This window comes from Capsicum annuum, chromosome 9 (assembly GCF_002878395.1).
Source record: "Capsicum annuum cultivar UCD-10X-F1 chromosome 9, UCD10Xv1.1, whole genome shotgun sequence".
Taxonomy (NCBI): Eukaryota; Viridiplantae; Streptophyta; class Magnoliopsida; order Solanales; family Solanaceae; genus Capsicum; species Capsicum annuum.
The window spans coordinates 37,286,064-37,308,452 of NC_061119.1; the positions used below are offsets into that span (position 1 = coordinate 37,286,064).

At 34.5% G+C, this 22,389-nt stretch overlaps 1 protein-coding gene across 1 annotated transcript; it reads left to right on the forward strand.

Moving 5' to 3' along the window:
• Window positions 1-4,124: 4,124 nt before the first annotated feature.
• On the forward strand, window positions 4,125-4,565 carry LOC107841595. Its single transcript, XM_016685467.2, has one exon. The coding sequence runs from the start codon at window positions 4,125-4,127 to the stop codon at window positions 4,563-4,565; it is 441 nt and encodes a 146-aa protein (XP_016540953.2).
• Window positions 4,566-22,389: the final 17,824 nt, after the last annotated feature.

Sequence of the window (22,389 nt, forward strand, 5' to 3'; positions counted from 1 at the left end):
AACACAACTCAGAACTCAAGGTATACAAGAAATTTGCATGATAAGGAATAAAATGAGGGAAGTTTTCCTAAAAAAATCCTATAGCCTCTTGATGAAAGACACAAACTTCTACATACCAATCCGCAAGAATTTATTAGATATTTTGTTCTTTTACCGTTGAGACCAATGAATCTGGCTGCTCTTATACAAATTTGTCATGACCCAAAATCTATGTCATGATGGCACTTTGTCATGACAAACCTTGACATATAAGCCTATCACAAAAACCCATGCACAAGGGAGAAAAGATAGAAATAACCCCAAGGTAAGGCTTCTAGAATAATGTCAGACCATACAAGTATAATAAATGTAGAAGGAAACATAATAATACAGCCATAACTCCCAAAACCAGGTGTCAACAATATAAGAACATATCTAGTACAACTCGAATCCATGAAAATGCATAAGATATCAAAAAATACAAAAGAAACTCTATCTCTGGAATAATAATAAAGACATAGTCTATAAACAAAGGTAGACGAAGACATCCAGACACCTGAAAATCATCAATTACCTTAAAAGCTCCAACCATTGCTCAAGTCAAACAATGCAGGGCGCACCCAAACCTAAATCTGCACCGAAAGGGTACAGTAGCAGTGAGTACGGTTCACTTATATTCAGTAGGTATCATAGGCATACTGAGCAAAATAAAATATAAGGTACAGAAAATACACACAAAGGACATATCACCTACAATTAAAAAATGTCCCACAATGGTAGCCCACATTGTTTGCACTAGTAGTTGTATATATATATATATATATATATATATATATATATATATATAGATAGATAGATAGATATATCACAAATACAATAACAATACAACAAGAGTAAACAAGTATACATTATATCAAATGTAAGTATAAGCAGAGAAGAACAAGTATTTACAGGATGGTCAAGTATAAGTAACAGAATATAGAGCAAGTAGACATATAACAAGTCAATATATAAATTCAATCGTACCATAAACACAATAAAGCAAAAGTAATGTATAAGATAATGATGTTGATGATGATGATGATGTATGAGGTGGGCATACGGCCTTCAGTTTGGCATACAACCTTGGGGTTAACACACAGTCATCGAGTCTTTTCCGCATAATCCTTCAAAGAAGGTAAATAATATCTAATATCTGATACCAACATTTAGTATTTTCCAGTATTTCCTATATTTGTAGTATTACCAATGTTTCCAAAGCACATACACAGCATAAGACACAAACTGAGTACACATACATGACAACAAGCATATATATAATATATATATAGAACAATATAATAAGCAAGTTATATGATGTGAATGATGATATGAGAATGATGATGTAATGTTCATAACTATTCAAAATGTGTATTTGCTTAACCAATCCAAATAATATCTTTCCACAACCAATCCATATGATATATTTCCACAACCAATCATAATGTTATAATTCTACAACCATGGAAGCCAATATCCACTTATTATTTCCACTATCCATATATTTTTCACATAATTCATATGCCAACAAAGTATGAATATATCACAATACGCCAAAGGAACCACAATAGGCAATTCTAACAACACAATACAATTATTCTTATGAGTTCAAGGCTATCAATCATCACATAAGACCCCACACGGTCACACATATCACATGATATCTCAAATTCAATAATTATATCACATTTAGGCCCCTACATGGGAATAATATATAGATAGACATATTTCATGAGTAGTTTTCACCCTTAGCATGTATTTTGGTATACAAATTAACTATCCAGCCCAGTATGAAGAGTTGAGCCATAACCTACCTCGAATGCCGAAACCGGTCCACTACACTTTGAACCCATGACCTTACTTCTCATGAACAATTCCAAAATTAACTAAAATAAAGTAATATAGAATCTACGTATCAAAACAAAGCCAACAATATCTGTGTTGCCAACTTTTAATTCGGGGTCAAAACGTACCCCCAAAATGGATTTTCGAGAAGGAAGGACAAAAATAGAACTTTATTTAAAAAATGTGTTTCCCATACCTTTAGAAATCTACAACTAAAAATCCAAGTCAAATCTAGTTAAAAACGAGGTTCAAATCAAAGAAAAATCATTTTTAACCTTTATTGGGTAAAACTTTTGAAATCCACTAAAAATTCAAGAATCGAGGAGGGTTTGAAGATTAAATCAAGGAAAAGTAAGTAATTATAGAATTAATAAAATCATTCAAGTAAAAGGAATGAAATTTGAGGATAAATCAAGCAATAAGATTTTTGGAGTTTTTGAACAATAATCAAGAAATTCACTCTGAAAAAGGGTAAATTCTTACCTTAAATCTGTAAGAGGATCGACAAATAGATTTTAATCTAGCTTCCCAAGCACCCACAAGCATCACTTTTAAGCTCTCATAATATTTGACGGTTTAGCTCCCAAGAGGCAAATAAAACGTGAGCGAAAATCGGGTAAAATGGGTCTATTTATACTTGTACCAAGCTGCTAGTAAATAAGGCATAAGTTGGGCTCCTCAAATGAGTTTTACTCTTTGTTAACCAGTTTACACCAGCAACTTGTTGCACTAGATTTTCTAAGTCCAAAACGAACTTAGATAGGGTGTCCAGGATTCGTTTGAAATCTGATATATATGAACGAACTATGTAACTACACTAAATTCGATGCTCTGGACTCAATGACAATATCATATCTCTGAAAAAATATCATTTTTACAGAGTTGACCCTTGAAACTCAAAATTATAATTTTTGAAATTGAGGATCAAAATGAGATCTAAAAGCCTAAAAACTCAACCAAACATATCACCACCCTAAAATCAATATTTTAAATCCGCTGAAACAATTCATTTAGTCACCTGTCGCTCAAATTAAAAGATAACTATATAAGTTCATAATAAGGCTCTCGAAGCCTCCAAAAACCACAATATCATGCAAAATGCATCAAAATGCATCAGAAACTGTTCTAATCATCCCACACCCTAGAAATACCACAATGCAACTATGGTGAGGGATAAAATCATCAAATCACACAGAAATACATGTTTCACATAGAAACATATTTTGTCAAATTTTCAGATTGTTACATCTTTACAGAGTCATTTTTAGTGCCAAGTTTTACTTTTGCTAAACAGAACAAATACAAACACTTAAAAATAAAGACAAAAAAAAGTTCTTTTTGAGCCAGTTTGACAAAAGTCCATATAATATCCTTAAATTAGACAAAGCAACATATCCTTTAATCAATTCTTTTTTCAGAGAACTACATAACTAATATTAATCCAAAAAAGAAACTAATTTTGTGCAAGTAGTGAATCCAAAAAAATAAAAAATCATTCGCTGATTCATGACAACCAAAAATGTGAAAGGAATGTGACTGTGAATCTCTCAAGCCTTAAACTAAAACAGAAAAATACATTTTAACACTATAGCTAATTAACCAAAATAAAACATCTAATACACAAATTTTTCCCAACTGTTAAAAAAATGCACAAGTGCTGCAACAGTCATATTTCTAAGTTATCTATAAGCAGTTATTTGGTTTCTATCTTATCTATAGTTGTTATCCTTATCCCTAGGAGTTAGTTATTTAGTTTCAGTTATGGATGTAACCTATAAATAAGTTTAAATCTGCAATAAAGATATATGTTTTTGCTTTTATCAATCTCTCTCTGTTAAACTTATCAAACTTATGTTCCACTTTTTCATCAACAAGTAAAATAAGTTTCTTATGTTCATCACTCTCTGGAAACTAACAATTGGTATCAAAGCCCTTATTTCTTGAGGGATCTGTGGGTGTTTCATACAAGTAATAACTGAAACAATACAAATTTCTGAAGCATGGAAGCAGAATCAAGTTTTTCAACTATGGCACCACCTGTTTTTAATGGTGATAATTATCATATTTGGGCTATAAGGATAGAAACTTATCTAGATGCTATGGATATGTGGGAGGCAGTTGAAGAGAATTATGAAATTCCCCCATTTCCTAACAATCCAACTATGGCCCAGATCAAGAACCATAAAGACAGGAAAACCAGAAAATCAATGGCAAAAGCCTGTCTATTTTCAGCAGTATCTTCTTCAATTTTCACTTGAATTATGTCTCTAAAGTCAGCCAAATACATATGGGATTATCTCAAGTCAGAATATAAAGGGGATGAGAGGATCAGAGGTATGCAAGTTTTGAATCTTATAAGAGATTTTGAGATGCAAAAGATGAAAGAAACAAAAACCATAAAAGATTACTCTGAAAGGATCCTGAACGTAGCAAACAGATTAAGATTGCTTGGTTTCGTGTTTAATGATTCTCGTATTGTTGAAAAAATTCTGCTAACTGTGCCGAAAAAATTTGAAGCAACCATAACTACTTTGGAAAACACCAAAGATTTGTCTAAGATCACTTTGGCGAAGTTGTTGAATGCTTTACAGGCTCAAGAACAACAAAAGGTCATGAGAGATAAAGTAAATACCGAGGGAGCATTGTTTGCCAAGCCTCAAGATAGAGGCAAATATAAAAAAAAAGAAGAACAAGAAGAATAATGAAAGTGCTCCAGCAGGTTCTATAATAGGAAAAACTGGAAACAAAAAGAAAAGTTTTCCTCCATGTAAGCATTGTAACAAAAAAGGCCATCCACCATACAAGTGTTGGAGAAGGCCGGATGATAAGTATAGTAAATGCAATCAACTTGGGCATGAAGCGATCATTTTCAAGAATAATAATCAGCAACAAAAAGTAGATGCTTAAATCGTGGATGGAGCGAAGGAAGATCAAATCTTTGTTGCTACATGTTTTTCAAGTAAATCATCAAGTGAGTGTTGGTTGATTGATAGTGGATGTACTAATCACATGACAAACGACAAGGATCTCTTCAAGGAATTGAAGCCTACGACCATTACTAAAGTCAGGATAGGTAATGGTGAATATATTCCTGTACAAGAAAAAGGAACGATTTCTATTCCAAGTCACTCAGGTACAAAAATAATTTTTGAGGTGCTTTATGTACCTGAAATAGATCAAAACTTGCTTAGTGTTGGTCAATTGATGGAAAACGGATTCAAATTAAATTTTGAAGATAAATATTGCTTGATCAAGGATGCATCAGATCAAGAAATGTTTAAAGTAAGAATAAGAGGTAAAATTTTCTCATTAGATCCATTTGAGGAGGAGCATGTGATTTTTCCAACCAAAGAAAATATTGCAGAAGTATGACACAAAAGACTCGGACATTATCACTATAAAGGATTTCTTAAAATGCAAAAGGCAGAAATAGTCGAGGACCTACCTATTTTAGAAGTGAATTCTTCAAATTGCCTTGCCTGTCAATATGGGAAACAAAGAAGACTTCCATTTCCTAGGACAACTTAGAGAGCGTAAAGGAAATTGCAACTAATTTATACCGATATAGCATGACCTCAAAGGCCTCCCTCACTAAAAGGTAGTCTTTACTACATCATTTTTGTTAATGATCTAACTTGTATGTGTTGGATTTACTTTCTCAAGCATAAGTCAAAGGCTACTAATGTCTTTTGAAAGTTCAAAGCAAAAGTAGAAAATGATGTTGCTTGTAAAATTCAGTCCATACGAACAAATAATGGAAAGGAATACACTTCTCAACAATTCAACATTTTATGTAAGGAAGCAGGAATTCATCATCAGATTACAACTCCCTATACTCCTCAACAAAATGGATTAAGTGAAATAAGAAATAGATACATAATGAGATAACCAGATGCATGTTGCACGAGAAGAACTTACCAAGGAAATTTTGGGCAGAAGCAGCAAATACATCAGTTTTTCTCCAAAACAGGATTCCCACAAAGGTGATAAAACGTCAAACTCCTTTTGAAGCTTGGTATGGGTTCAAACCATTATTAAACTTCCTTGAAGTGTTTGGTTGTCTCTGTTTTTCCTATGTTCCTCAAGTTAAATGAGACAAGCTAGATAAGAAATCTTTTCTGGGCATTTTTATTGGATACAGTGCAGTTTCAAAGGCGTATAAAGTCTTCCAACCGCAAACTAAAAATATAATTTTCAGTAGAGATATGTATTTTATGGAGAATGAAGAATGGTGTTGGGAAGACTCAAAGAAATCTGTCCTAAACTCTTCGGACTCAGCAGAAAAGTTTCCTGACAAAGTTCTTGAAAAACAAATATCACTCTCATCGAAAGATGAAGTGGTGGATCATTCACCGATTAAAGGTACTCGAATACTTACTGATTTACATCAGAGATGTAATGTGGTAGTATGTGAACCTACTGAGTACATTAAAGCTAAGAATGATGAAAATTGGGTGGCTGCAATGAAGAAGGAGTTGTTTATGATTAAGAAGAACATGACTTGGGAGCTTGTTATCAACCTAAAGACAGAAAAGTAATTGGGTTGAAATGGGTCTTCAGAACAAAGTTAAATGCTGATGGTTCAGTCAACAAGCATAAGGCAAGGCTTGTTGTTAAGGGATATGCTCAATTTTTTTGTGTGGATTACTTTGATACATTCGCACCAGTGGCTAGGATTGACACGATCAGGTTACTTCTTGCTCTTTCTGTGCAATTGGGATGGAAAGTGTATCAGATGGATGTCAAATCAACATTTCTTAATGGTTTTGGAGAAATTTATGTTGAGCAACTAGAAGGCTTTGTGACAAAAGAAAAAGAGGACAAAGTTACAGGCTAAGAAAGGTAGTTTATGGACTTAAACAGGCACCAAGGGCCTGGTATGGTCGAATAGATGATCATTTGCTTGGGTTAGGCTTTGAAAAGAGTCTATCAGAATCTACACTTTATGTTAAGCATAATGGCATTAATATTCTTATTGTGTCTATATATGTTGATGATGTACTAGTTACAGGGAGAAATACAAAGAATATTGAAGATTTCAAGCAAGAAATGATGCAAGCCTTCGAGATGACTGATCTTGGTCTAATGTCCTATTTTTTTGGAATGGAAATCAAACAGGGATAGAATAAAGTTTTCATTTGCCAGAAGAAATATGCTAAGGAAATTCTCAAGAAGTTTCAACATGAAAGATTGCAAGGAGATAAGTACTCTTATGAACCAGAAAGAGAAACTAAGCAAGAATGATGGAGCAGAAAAAATGGAGGAAACATACTTCAGAGGCTTAGTCGGGCTGTTTGATGTATCTCACCGCTACAAGACCTAATATTTTGTATGTTGTAAGCATTTTATCGAGGTTCATGCATTGTTCTAGTGAGATGCATCTAAAAGCAGCAAAAAGAGTAATCAGATACATCAAAGGAACCATTGATTATGGTATCAAGTTTCAGAAAAATCCAAATCTGAAACTACTTGATTATTCTAATAGTGATTGGGCTGGATCGGTGGATGACATGAAGAGCACATCTGGATACTGCTTTAGTCTTGGCTCCGAAATATTTTCGTGGTGCTCAAAGAAGCAGGATATTGTGGCGCAATCCACTATAGAGGCAGAATTTGTGGCTGCAACAGCAGCAGCGAATCAAGCTCTGTGGTTGAGGAAAATATTTGCCGATCTGCATATGAATCAAATAAAAGGAATTGAAGTATTTGTGGACAACCAATCTGCGATAGCAATTTCTCACAATCCTGTCTTTCATGCCAAAATGAAACACTTCAATATCAAGCTTTTCTTCTTGAGGGAAGTGCAAAAAACTGGAGATGTGATTTTGCTCTATTGCAAAACCAAGGAGCAGCTGGCTGATATCTTCACCAAGCCTTTACCTGGAAGTAAATTCCAACTTCTTAGGAATAAAATTGGAGTTTGCAGCTCTTAAAGCAAGGAGGAGTGTTAGAAAAATACATAAGTGCTGCAACATAAGTGCTGCAACAGTCATATTTCTAAGTTATCTATAAGCAGTTATTTGGTTTCTATCTTATTTGTAGTTGTTATCCTTATCCTTAGGAGTTAGTTATTTAGTTTCAGCTATGAATGTAACCTATAAATAAGTTCAAATCTGCAATAAAGATATATGTTTTTGCTTTTATCAATCTCTCTCTGTTAAACTTATCAAACTTATGTTTCACTTTTCATCAACAAGTAAAATAAGTTTCTTATGTTTTCACTCTCTGGAAACTAACACCAACACATGTAATGTAAGGTTTTATTAAAGAGACAAAACAAAAGGAAAAGGGAGACGGATGTACCTGATGCAGTGAACAGGGTGCTTTGGTCCTTAGTCTATGCTCAAAACCGACAACAATGAGATCGAAAGACATTGAAAAACTATAGTTTTTGATAGAGACCAAATGCGAATGCAAAACAAAAATGCTTTAGAGCAAATCTAATAGCTAAAATGGTATAGGGGTGGAGGATAAAACCTGTCCAAAACAAGTGCAAATACTAGTATTTATAGGAAGAGCTTAGGGTTGTGGCTGAATAATTGGACGGGCCTTAAATTTAAAAATTTGAAATTGGTGCAAAGAATGCTCTAATTCAAACTTTGAAATGTGATATGACAGAAGCCAATTCAGCAAAAGGGGCAGAGGCAAATCATGTCCAAGCATATCTTCACGCAAACTCTATTTGTAGTCTTTAAGTTTTTTTTTTTTTCCAAAATGGTGTGTATGTCCCTCTGCTTGTGAGACAAGGACCAGAATTGACACTGAGAATTTGAAAAAAGGGGCTAAGAGTGACGGAGACTGATTCAGGGAGAAAGAGACGAAAGAGACCGACTTATTCTGGATGAGAGAAATAAAAAAAATTAGGTTTACATTGGATTGAATAGTTGCTCAGTAGTTTTGGTTTGAAGACCAATTTTGTGGGCTGATTTGGTAATAGGTCGAATTTTATGGACTTTTTTCTTCTCTTCAAATTATCTTTTGGTCTTCTAACTTAATAACTAATACTAAATACTCCCTTTATTTTAAAAAGAATGATCTACTTTTCTTTTTAGTTCGTTTAAAAAAGAATGACCCCTTTTTTATTTTTAGCAACTTTTTAATTTCAACTTTCCACATGGCATGTTTAAGATCACAAGATTGAAAGGCATATTGGTACATTTGACATATCTTTAATTTAACACCACAAGATTCAAAAGACTTCTTTATTTTCTTAAACTCCATATCAAGTTAAATTAGGTCATTCTTTTTTAAACGGAGGGAGTATATATTATGTGATGGCAATAATAACTAATGTAAATACAAAATATTGACTAATAACTAGCTTAATAAGTATTAAATTTGAAACAAGACGATGACAATCAATTTTTTTTATTTAAAAAATAGGTATAAAATGATAGTAACAATTTCAATGATAAAATAATGTATTTTTTATTAGTAAAAAAATAAAGTAATTTGGTTAGGTTATTAATTCAAAAGCTCGAATAATGAATTGGAAGAAAAGGAGGGTCAAAATTGGATGTCACATATATATTGATCTATCTTACACACTTCATGTTGCAATGTCAAATAAATATAAAAAAACATATCAAAACTTCACAAAAGCACATGAAGATTAAAAAAAAAGCTAGACATCGTGAATTATCTAAAATGATGCAATCTAAACAAAAGAGGCTCTTCTGGTGACAATGCGCATCAATAAAACTGAATCAAGAAACCGACAGTTTGTTCTCAACTCAAGTAGCTCAACTAAGCAACACCTTCTTTTTTCAAAAGCTGCACTTCTTCAGTTTGAGCCATGTTAGAACATTTTCGTGCCATTATTTTTGAACAACATTCTATTGATATAATGTTGATTATATTTGCGTGCCAAATTCAACATCAAATACTGACAAACAATGTAGCAACAACACAATACCTACACAAATGTCTACGAATTATATCATGTTAAAATCTGTTCCAAAATATAATGTTTGTGGGGCAAAAAGATTTAAATATGAGTCGTCTGCATTCTGTTGCGGCAAGGGTACAATCAAACTAATTTCCCACCAACTTTCACCTGATCTAAGAAAAATTTATCTAAAAAATATTGTAGAATCAAAAGACTTCCGAACTTACATAATAATATATAATAACATATTTATCTTCATGTCTCTGAAAATTTCTTATGATAAAGAAATATCAAAAGAAACATCGATGTTTACACATTTCAAGTTCTGGGAAACATGTATCATTTCATAGATGACTTGATACCAAGCTTATGAAAATGAAATTTTTTTGAAATTGTACTACTTTAATAGTGAAAATGAGTTGCGGAATAGGATGGCTTGTTCAAACAAAATAAAAGAATATGTTGTTAAAAAATTAATAAAAATATTACAAATTGATCCATACTCAATTTTCTTAAAATCTTTAATAAATATTCTATGATTTTTTTATTTCTATGTTTTACTTAAATGTGATGCTGATCTAAATCAACAAACATATAATTTACCAACCACATCAAAGGTTGCAGTAATATGGGTGGAACAAGATATGAACAATTTTGTTTTTTCTCTCATATTCGAATATATACAAAGAGAGATATAAGTCAACTAGTAAACTATTACTACGGTTGTTATGACTCATTACAATATTCAATGTTGTTTTTTTATGATCAAAATGAATGACATTATGATATTCAAAAAAATAAATTTTCATTTGACTCTTTTACCGTACGAATATACAATGAACATGATCAGTTATCAAGTGTAAAGAATATGGCTTCAATTGATGAATTTCTTAGCTTAGAAGATGAAGCTATGCGAAAAGGTTAAAAAAAAGAGATACTATTTCTTGTCGTGAATATTATACTACAAACTTTAAATAAAAGATGATGAAGATATAATTTTTAATTCAGATGAATTATTTCAACAATACATCCTAGAACAATGGATAAAAATTGAAATTCAAAGACTAGATTTTGCCTCTTTCAATCAAGACTTATTTAGGACTAATATGTTGGAAGGAAACTTATATACATTACAACATGGTGAAAGAGAAGCTTATTAGATAGGTAAAGATAGGATAATTCCTTTTAGTTTCATAAGAGGGTCTAGAGATATGTGTCGTATGCTATGACTTTGATGCGACGTTCTGAAAGACCTGGTATATTTTTAACTATAACTTACAATTCTTTTTGGCCTGAAATTAAACAAAATCTATGATGGAACAAAACGACCCCCTATTTAATTATCGAATATTCCGGGCAAATTTAAAAAACTAAAAAAAATATACTAAGAATACAATATTCGGTAAAGTTGTCTTATTTTTGCATGCAGTTGAATTTCAAAAATAAGGTCTTCTTCATGCCAATTTTCTTATTATATTGAAATAAAATCACAAATTGCTTACACGTATGGCATATGACCAATTTATTTGTGCTGAACTATCAAATTTTAAAATCGAGCCCCATCTGTTCAAACTTGTTACTCTACACATGATACATGATTCTTGCAGTGAACAAAATTCGGCATGTCCTTGTATGAAAAGGAAAGTTTATTATAAATTTAAATATTCAAAAGAATTTTTTAGCAAACATGTAAAGGGAAAAATTCATATCCAATTTATAGAAGACGAAATAGAGGAGCATATATAAAAATTGGAGACCACCTTTTTGATAATTCATGGATTGTCCCTTACCATTCATTTCTTCGTCGCGAATACAATTATCATGATTGACTTCTCTGAATTCAAAAATGATTTTTTTAGGGACAAAAATGAGATTGACTTCTCTGATTTCATTTCAAGATATATGCTCATTTGGTGTCTTTGTATTCTTAATTCTTATAAATCTGCAACTTACACAGAAACCTGTTTGATGGAGGTATCTTTTATCATTTTGTTTAGTTAGAAAATAATTGTGAAGATTAGAGTCTTTGTATATTAATGTTTGTACGCATGCTCTGTAGATTTATCCTATTTTTCATACTTTGTAAAATATGAGTTACTAAGCTTTTTTTCCCTATCCTATTGGCAGATATATGTGCTCAACTTTCTTCTAAGTTTTGAAATATTTGGAATTGGCTCAAAAATTCTTATTTGTATTTAAAATGTATTTGTTGTGGTTCAATTATTTAGAATTGGCTCGAAAATTCTTATTAGGCATTTGCACGTCTCATCTGCCGAATGTTATATTCTTTATGCAGATTTTATTTGGTTCTTCGAAAGATGAATTTTTTTCTACTTTCGTTACTCTCTCTTTATTTGCATGAACACTTTGGAAGCGAAAAATGAAGTTTTTCTATAAGACCCATTGCCATAGTACAAGTCTTGCTCTTAAGACTTGACGTCCTGATGGAAACGAGCATCCCGCATTATGCGTTGTCCTTGTTTCTCTCATTCGAACATAAAACAAAAGTATGCATGAAGGAATCGCTACTTCTATCTTAGCCTTTTCCTTTACGTGGCTGTTTATATATTTTGTTATGTTTATTTATTTGGCATTGACTTCAGCCTAGGTTACCGTGACCGTAGTCCTCAGATTATGGTCGCCGTCGGTTCAGGTGGTCAGCAAAGCGTGGTCATGGAACTAACCGCGGTCATGGTCAAACACACGCGATCGTGGATAAGCAGGAATTGGCCCAAAGGCAGAATTATAAAATGTTATGGACGAATTCCAAATCATATATAAGCAAAAACCCTTTCTTCTTTGGGTATTGCTTATCTCATAATATAGTTTTGAATTCTAAGCTTGAAACCTAATTGGGCAAGTTTGTAATCAACCTTGGAGGCTTAAATTTCTTAGTTTCTTGTTGAAGAATAAATGATTTGGTTGACCCACATGGTATATCTCTCTTTACTTTCTTCATGAGTAGCTAAATAATTTAGTCTTAGGATTATGTTGGACTAGAGTGTGATTGTGTGTAGGTATTGCAGTGTTAGCATGGATTTTAGTTGTTGAGTATGAATTTCACCATTGCTTGAGCTTATATGTTGGAATTTGATGGGTGAAAACTCTAAATATCTAAATAGGTTTGATGGGTGAAAACTCGAAGCTCTAAAAATCCTTTGTCATCCTTGAAAGAAGGATTTAGGTGAACATTAGGTAACGTATAACATTCTCAAAAGAGGGTTATCAGGGGACATAGCAATTGTGAACAACTAAGCTTATGGTTTACTACCCTTTACAATCTTAGAAATAAGTGTTTAGGGAGTGTAAATCATGTCCAGAGCATTATCCTAGAAAAAGAAATGCTTGGTTGAGGTTTTGGGTGGCTATATAAACTCCACATTTGTTAGGTGCTCGAAAGTGCCAATGGGTGAAATCATTGGGGTTTTGTCGAAAGATTGACCCCACTGATCTTCAACCTAGCTTATCCATTAATTAACAACTAAATCCCATGATAAACCAATATTTTCCCACATGCCTCACCTCTAAGGAGACATAATCCCAAGATTTCTCCAAATCTTGAATTCAAACCAAAGATAGCATTCACCTCGCACTTGTTGAAGTTTGTGTGAAGAATTTTCAAACAAATCAAATCCCCCCATTTACTTATACATGTTGTTTACATTAGCATTCTAGGTAACCTTATAGTAACTTGAGTACCCATAGGTTGGAAGTCTATAGCATTAACTCCTTGAGATTTGACCCTAACTTACATTAGGCTACTTGACTACGACCGTCTCACCCCAAAATAATAGGAGTGAGTTGAGCGTTATCATTCACGATATGAATTATTTAGAAGCTCAGGAAAATTATGGTATAGAAGAAGAGAATGAAGTAGACATGATTAATTTACATGTAGATGATGAAAATATTGGTGAGACATTAGAAGTCGAAGTTACTAATGTTAGATCCGAATCAGTTAATCTTCCTCCGTATCCTCCCCGTGCCTCTGCAAGATCTCGTAGAAGAACTAGTATTCCGTGGGAATTTTTTTTAGAAATAGAAGGAGAAAGTAAGGTGTAATGCAATATTTGTGAAATTATATATAAGCATAAAACCGTAGGCAATAAAGGGGTACAGGTTCATTGATGAGACATTTAAGAGATAGATACGCAAGTGAGTTAAGTATTGCACAAGGTGATGAGGTTGTTGGTAGGCCAGCACAAACTAGATTGAACCCAACAATTGGTCAATCAGTTAAGAATTATAATAAAATAAAGGATTGGGAAGAAATAGCGGAAAAGATAGTTGTGGGTTGTTTGCCTTTCACTTCTGCTTCTTTGAATGCTTTTATTCATTATATTCAAGTAATTTATAGTTGTATGTTTACAGGTATTCCTAGAATTACTTGTCGGCCGATATTTTTAGACTCCATGCACAATATGTTTATTATTTATCTGTATTATTAAAAAATATTTCATATAGAATTGCTCTAACTTCTGATCTTGGTCGTGCTATTAAAAAAATCATTATTTAACCACAGGAAGATCAATACCAAACTCTATTTTCCTAAATGTATTTCATAAAAGCAACAATATGTGGTCACTTTTGACACGACCCGCCCTGGGCCCTATCGTAATGGGCATCCCAAGTCTGATAGAGATCGAAGACCACCCCCGTTACCTAACCCAACCTCCAACCGCCTGCCCTGAGTTGGCTGAATTTTGACCATGTAATAAAATAGTGTCACAGCTCACATAAAGTCTCTGGGAACAGATCTCAACCGTGACCAACCAAACCAAGTCCATCCATTCCGTACCAACCATCCATCCATACCAAACCATACCAAACATGGGCCATAAATCAGGCTATAGCCAATGACATTCAGAAATATAATATAATTAATTCCAAATATAATATGACTAAACAGTGAGAAATTATGTCCGGTGATGCCAGCCTCCTAACCTATTCCAATGACAAGGCTGACACCTATACCGATCCCGCTCATTCCAACCAATGAAAGTACCACAAAGCCTCTAACTGAAAGAGTAATAAAATTCGGTTGGGACATGCCCCCAACCATAGTCAAAACCAATATCTAAAATAAAACCAAAATGACTACAAATATCTATAACATGAAATGATGCCTTCCGAAAGGATGAAACCTCACAACTTCAGTCCAAATATTGATCCCGAGTCAATCATTATGTAGAAGGAGTACAATGGTTGGTTCCTGCATAGTATGGGTATACAGCCGTCAGTAGTCGGGGTTAGCAAGTGACCGCTAGCATGATCTCAGGGTATGGATAAAATAATGTCATATATAAAATCAAGTAAAAGCATCCATATGCACTCAACCAAATGTATATATGTATATAACCATGGCAAAAAAAGGGATCGGATTTAGCATGCCTTTAAAACCTTTACCTGGGCTGTGTTGCTTTGACATCCTAAACCACCCACAGGCTATATGAGTTCAGCTTCCCCTGCTGAAAGGGCACCAGTGCCTGTGGCCGCACTACCATGGAAGTATCCCGTGGGATGACTAGTCCATCCCCAAGATAAAGTGTGACATCATGCACACGGTCACCAAGACCAACCTCATATCAGGAAATATGAGTTCCCAGTTTTGGTCCCCATAAGACCTCCACCTTCCGTTGATTAGCTACACATCCCGCCGTTATTGCATAATTAAAACTAATTTTCAAATAACCAAACCATTATCCATTTATTAACCAAGGCCATTGATATTGGAATCGTCATACCAACCCTTACTTGCAAGTATCATCCATAGCCAACCATTTATAGGTTTAAGGGAAATTTCAAGTGCCCTTCCATTTACCATATTAAAGCACTTGGGAGACTTCCATATTCTCCATAAGCATAACCAATTAGCCTTTAGCCTTTATAATCTATTTAAATCATGCATAATTCCTTTACCAAGTTTAAAACATGCAGGAGTTCCATTAAAAGAAGTCAATGCAATGAACATATCTTTATAAGCATTTTGTCAAACACATTGGGGGCATAATATGACCAAAACCAAAATACAATTACCTATAAAGCATTCCCATGCAATCCAATTATCCAAAACTACCATTAATTCATATAAAACCATAATTACAACTATGGGAAACCAAAACCAATCATTTAAAATCAAAAGCCCCAAATCATATTTGAAAGTCAAAATCATGTAATAGTAAAATCATGAAAACGTTCATATGAACCATGCCTTTAAGTAAAATTAACAATGAGGAAAGAGAACATGCCATAAACCAAGATGATGACGGAAATAAATCACTAAGACAAGCCCCATTCCCATGCAATCCAATTATCCAAAACCACCATTAATGCATATAAAAGCATAATTACAACCATGGGAAACCATAACCAACCATTTAAAATCAAAAGCCCCAAATCATATTTGAAAGTCAAAATCATGTAATAGTAAAATCGTGAAAACGTTCATATGAACCATGCCTTTAAGTAAAATTAACAATGAGGAAAGAGAACATGCCATAAACCAAGATGATGACGGAAAGAAATCACTAAGACAAGCCCCAAATTGATCCTTTAGTTGAAACCCTAGCTCCATTTTCCCAAAAGATCTTAAGAGAATTATAGAGTGTTTATGAAGAGTTTCTAAGTGCTAATGAATAGAATAATATGGTAAATAACCTCCAAAGTAGGCTAGAAGTCATGGGACCCTATTGGGATGAGTGGAAAAATGTCCCGAATACCCCCACTTAAGTTGCACCAAAATCTCGCCGCAGGGATACGACTGACCCATATGAGTCGTACTCTTCGATACGATCGGTATCCACCATTCGTAACCTGGCCTCAACCCTAGGATCAAACACTGTCCAGTATATGACTCAACCAACCAAGTCATAACCAAAATATTTGATCCGTATGCAAGACCCGTATCCCTAGCAGAATAAAATACATGAAGGACTGGATACTACCTACCATACGAGTCCCTGGTACGATTCATAGCTTGGCTTAAGGATCATGGTGAGCTTAAGTAACCAAGTCTAAGATTAAGTCAAGGAACCAAAAGATCCTTAACCACTAATATGACTCAAATCCCTAAGTTGTATCCTTCCAGTAACCAAAATCTATTCCACCAACCAACACTGGTCAGTATACGCTTGGACCATACCATCTGTACCCCAACATACGACTTGTACCCATGAGTCGTATTGGGTCCAGAGATCAGAATTCTAAGAAATTTTCTAAGGTCCAAAAACTAGGGTGTTTCAGTCTCCCCTACTAGGAACATTCGTCCCCGAATGATGGACAAGGTAGGGGTAACCATACGCTAGAGTTATTTGCATTGTGCTATCAAACATATTCTATATATTTAATAAGGTTTGAAAACAAAGAGGCAAAGATATAAATCTTTCCTTTAACAAACTCTAAAAACAAAGATGTGTTGAAGACACATACTTTCCGCACGAATCCCAGGAGCAGAAAACAAATACGGATATTTGGACTTCATGTCCTCTTTTGCTTTCCAAGTAGCTTATTCTACTTTATGGTTCCACCAAAGAACCTTAACTGAAGCCACATCCTTGGTATGCAATCAACGAACCTACCTATCCTAGATCTCAATTGGTAGTTCTTCATAAGACGAAGAATCTGTGAGACCTAATCTCTCCAAAGAAATCACTAAAGAAAGATCACCAATGCACTTTCTCAACATGGAAACATGAAAGACAGGATGAACCTAACTCAAACTAGAAGGCAACTTCAGATAAGCAACATTATCAACTTTCTACAAAATCTTATAAGGACCCACATACTGGGCACTGAGCTCCCCTTTCTTTCTAAACCGCACAACTTCCTTCATAGGAGATACTTTGTGGAAAACCTTATCCCCAACCTTAAACTCCAAGTCTCTACGCCTAACATTCGCATTGAACTTTTGGTGACTTTATGCAACCTTAAGCCTATTCCTAATCTCCTTCACCTTCTCCATAGCCTGGTAAACCAAGTAAGGACCAAACATGTCCACCTTACCAAGCTCAAACCAACCAATAGAAGATCTACACCTCCTACCATACAATGCCTCAAAAAAGTCCATATCAATACTAGAATGATAGTTATTGCTGCAAGCAAACTCCACCACAGGTAGATGCTCAACCCAATTGCCACCATAATGAATCACACAAGCCCGAAACATATCCTCCAACTTCTGAATAGTTCTCTCCACTTGCCCATCCATCTGTGAATGAAAAACAGTACTTAAACTTCCCTTGGTCCCCAACCCTGTCTAAAAAGATCACCAGAAGTGAGACGTAAAATGCATGCCACGATTAGAAATAATCAAAGAAGGCACCCTATGCAACTTAACAATCTCCTGAAGATACAGCTTCGCATAATCCTCCGCCAAAAAGGTAGTCCGCACTGGCAAAAAGTGCGTAGACTTAGTCATCCTATCTACGATGACCCAAATCAAATCATATTGACTTTGAGACCATGGAAGACCGGTAACGAAGTCCATATTAATTACTTCCCACTTCCACTTGGGAAAATCAATTTCTTGATACAACTCTCATGGCCTCATGTACTCATCCTTAAATTATTGGCACACCATGCACTTGGCCACAAAATCAGCCACATCCCTCTTCATGCCATTCCACTAATAGATCTCCTTGAGATCATGATACATCTTAGTCGAGATGGGATGAACAACATAGGTGACTCATGCACCTCAGCCAAACCTTTTTTCCGCAACCCATCAACATCAGAAACACACAACCTCCCTTAGTACCATAAATTACCATCACCACTGATCTCAAACACCACTACCTTTTGCCCACCAATGTCACTCTTGATTTTCATCAAGAAAGGATCCAACACTTGGTTCTCCTTAATCTCCGCACCAAGAGATGATCGAACCACTTCTTGAACCACCATACCATCATCCTTAGAGTCCAAGGGGTGAACTCCAAGATTAGCCAAGTTTTCAATAGCCTTCACCAATTCCTATTTTTCTTCCTCTACATGAGCCAAACTCCCCATGGATAACCTGCTAAGAGCATCAACAACCACATTAGCCTTACCTAGGTAATAGTGAAGACTTATACAATAATTTTTAAAAAGCTCGAGCTATCTTCTCTACCTGAGATTAAGCTCCTTTTGAGTGAACATATATTGTAGACTCTTGTGTTCAGAAAAGATATCCACGTGAACACCATAAAAATAATACTGCCATACTTTCAAAGCAAACACAACCACCAACATCTCCAAATCATGAGTAGGATAATTTCTCTCATCTACCTTTAACTACCTGGAGGCATAGGCAATCACCTTTCCATGCTGCATCAACACACAACCAAGACCTACCCGAGATGCATCGCAATAAACCACAAACCAGTCTTTGCCTTTCGGCAAAGCCAAAATTAGAGCCAAAGTTAATTTATCCTTCAACTTCTTGAAACTCCCTTTACAAGCATCTGACCAAGAAAACTTAACCTTCTTCTAAGTTAACTTAGTCAAAGGAGTAGTTATGACCAAAAGCTTTCCACAAACTGCCTATAATACCCGGCTAAACCCAAGAAACTCTGAATGTCGGATGGAGTCGTAGCTCTAGGACACTTATTCACCACGACAAACTTTTGCGGATCTACCATCATCCCTTCAATAGAAATAATACAACCATAACGCCCTAAAAACTATCCCGAGATGTCACACAGTGCTTAGGACCATAAGTGATCCCAAGCTATCCCATGGACTGGAATACTATTAAGAAACTGAATAAAATGCATAAAATGATTGAGTTTACTATGAAAAAATATAATAATGGTGGAATCTGTGAAGATACAATACTGATATAACTTTTACATTCTGATAAAGTCTGAAAGAGGGACTGAAAATACATTACTCACTCTAACTGACATCTGTGAAGCCTCTACTATACTGACTATAGATAGTTCGGATGCGACTCCGACTATCACTAATCAATACATATGAATAAGAAAATAAAGTACATCGATAACATCTAACTAAACTCATCGAAGTAGGAGGACTCATCATCTGCTGGCTGGAATCTGCAAACTGTCTGAATATGGTATACGTTCTACAACCGAGCTGATACCTACATTATGAGACAATGTATCACATAAATATATATGTAGATCAGTACTTTGAGGATATACTGAGTATATGGGGGTGAATGCTTAAGTAAAAATATTATCTCATTGTCATAATTTGCAAAATAATGCATGCCAAATGTAAATGACTTACATAAGCTGGAATATTTGAAGTGCTGAAATAATAATCATGAGAAGCAAATCATACTTTATAAATCTAGTGAGTCATAACATTTAGTTCTAAAAGTTGTACTTGTATTCTTCCTTTAAATGATACTGTCTAAGTATAGAAAGAAATCAATCTAAATCTGAAAGCTGAAACCTAAAAACTATAGCTAATATCTTTCTGTAAAGCATAATCTAAGTAAAACTTGTGAGCCTTAACACTTAGTTTTTCTGAAAGCTTTTCTGTTACTATTTTTATTCTATAATATGTAGTCTGTAAGCTTTAAAACTTTAAGGAAAAATACTTTATCTGAAGGGAGATACTTTAAAACTTATTCTGAAAATCTTTACTATTAAGCTGTAGGGAAAATTCCTTCAAAGCTTCAGGGAAAAAAATTTTATCTTAAGGGAGGTTCTCTTAACCGACATAAACCATGCGAGCAACATGGAGTCCAACATCTTGTCCTCCTAAGGAAGAAGCCTCATGTTGGGAAGAGGTGTCATACTCTTGCCAGGGAGTATAACCTATCCATGTGATCGATCACAAGCTAAATCTATCATCCATATAGAAATAGGAATAATCTGATAATTTGTACCTACGTTTGCTACGTAGTTCTGTGGAAGTAGGATGCGCTAAACCCACACTTCCCGCTCGGTGCTAAATACTACTCCCTTTTTATTTGCTACGCTCATTCTATTCGAAATCCACTTTAAAACCAGCATAAGGGTTTATCTAAAACCAATTCTGCAATCATCTGAGTAAATCTGAAATTAAAGCTATTCTGAGTTATGTAATCTATAATAATTTGTAAAGTAGATTCCATAGATAAACTTAGGATCAAAATATCAAAGTTTTTTCTGAGAATCTATAAATAATCTGATAATGGAATGCTTACAACATCATCTTTCTTGAAATAATAGTATTTAATCTTGAGCTAATAATCCATGCTTTAAATCTCATGTCAAAAGATCATAATAATCATACTTGATAATGAAAACAATGATAATTCATCGCAAAATCTATAATTTACTGCAATACGCATGGAAATATAAAAATAGACATGCAAATCATCCTTAAAATATCTCAAAAACTCATAAATTTGCAAATAGCAATAATGGGTATGGACCCTAATTCAAAACTCATGTAATATCATTCAAAACCATATGAATTTAACTTTAAAGCTTGGTTTTGGGCACAAGGACGAAATGATTATCCTTGTTCATAACCCCACATACCTTGATTGAATATTAGATGAAGAAACTCGATCTATTGATTCCTATTTGAGTTCTTAAAGATGGATCCTTGATTATCTTGCCTTGGGAATACTCAATCTTAAGCTTTCTTGGAGAAACCATGGTGGAATTTGATTTCTTAGAGAAGGAGCTTTGAACTCTAGTGTTTTTGTTTGAGAGAAAATTGATGAATATAAGCCTAAAGTGCCTAGAAAAGGCTTAAATCTTATGTTTGGATGGATTGGGGGATTTGGTATTGACCAAAATACCCTTTTCAAACTCCCAAATAGAACTGAAAAAATGACCAAAAATCTTGATTCACTGGGCCACTGCGATACGCCACTATCGTGGTGGTTATCTGAAAAAAGGACAAACGGGAACTAGGCTTTCTCTGCGACGCCGACCTATCGCATGCCTTATAATTTTGCCATTTTGGCAACTGGCACGATACGTCAACATCGCGTTGGTCTACTGGATTTTAACAAATAGGAATTTGGACCTCTCTGCGATGAGCTGATATCGTGGAGGTCCACTGAAATTGACAATTATGAATTGTGCCTTCACCGCAATGCGCTGAGAGTTCAGGTGGCATATTGTTTGACTAAAACACTCTAACTTCTTCACCGAGTGTCGAAATTGGACGAATTTGTATCGATGGGAAGCTTATTCAATTTCTCACACAATGAAAATTTGAAATCGTGAAAATTCCACATGGAATAAATATCATTCATTTTGGAATCTATCCCTTACCATTCTAGAAACGAATTTAAGATAAGAAAAATACGGGGTATTACAATAACCCAAGAAAGTCACAGCGTTCAACCAAAACTCACACTTAGAGAACTTGGCATACAACTGTTGTTTCTTTAAGGTCTGAAACACCACACGGAGGTGATTATCATGATCCACCTCACTCTTTGAATAAACCAGAATGCCATCAATAAACACAATGACTAAGAGATCTAAATACTGATGAAAACCTCTGTCCACCAAATCCATAAACGCCACTGGAGCATTAGTCAATCCAAATGACATCACCAAAAACTTAAAGTACCCATAACGAGTATGAAAAACCTTCTTAGGGATATCCACCTCCCTAATATTTAGCTGATGGTACCTAGACTGAAGATCTATCTTAGAAAAAACTTGGTACCTTGCAACTGG

Coding starts and splice junctions, on each gene's coding strand:
- LOC107841595 (XM_016685467.2), top strand. CDS start 4,125: ATGTCTCTAAAGTCAGCCAAATACATATGGGATTATCTCAAGTCAGAA.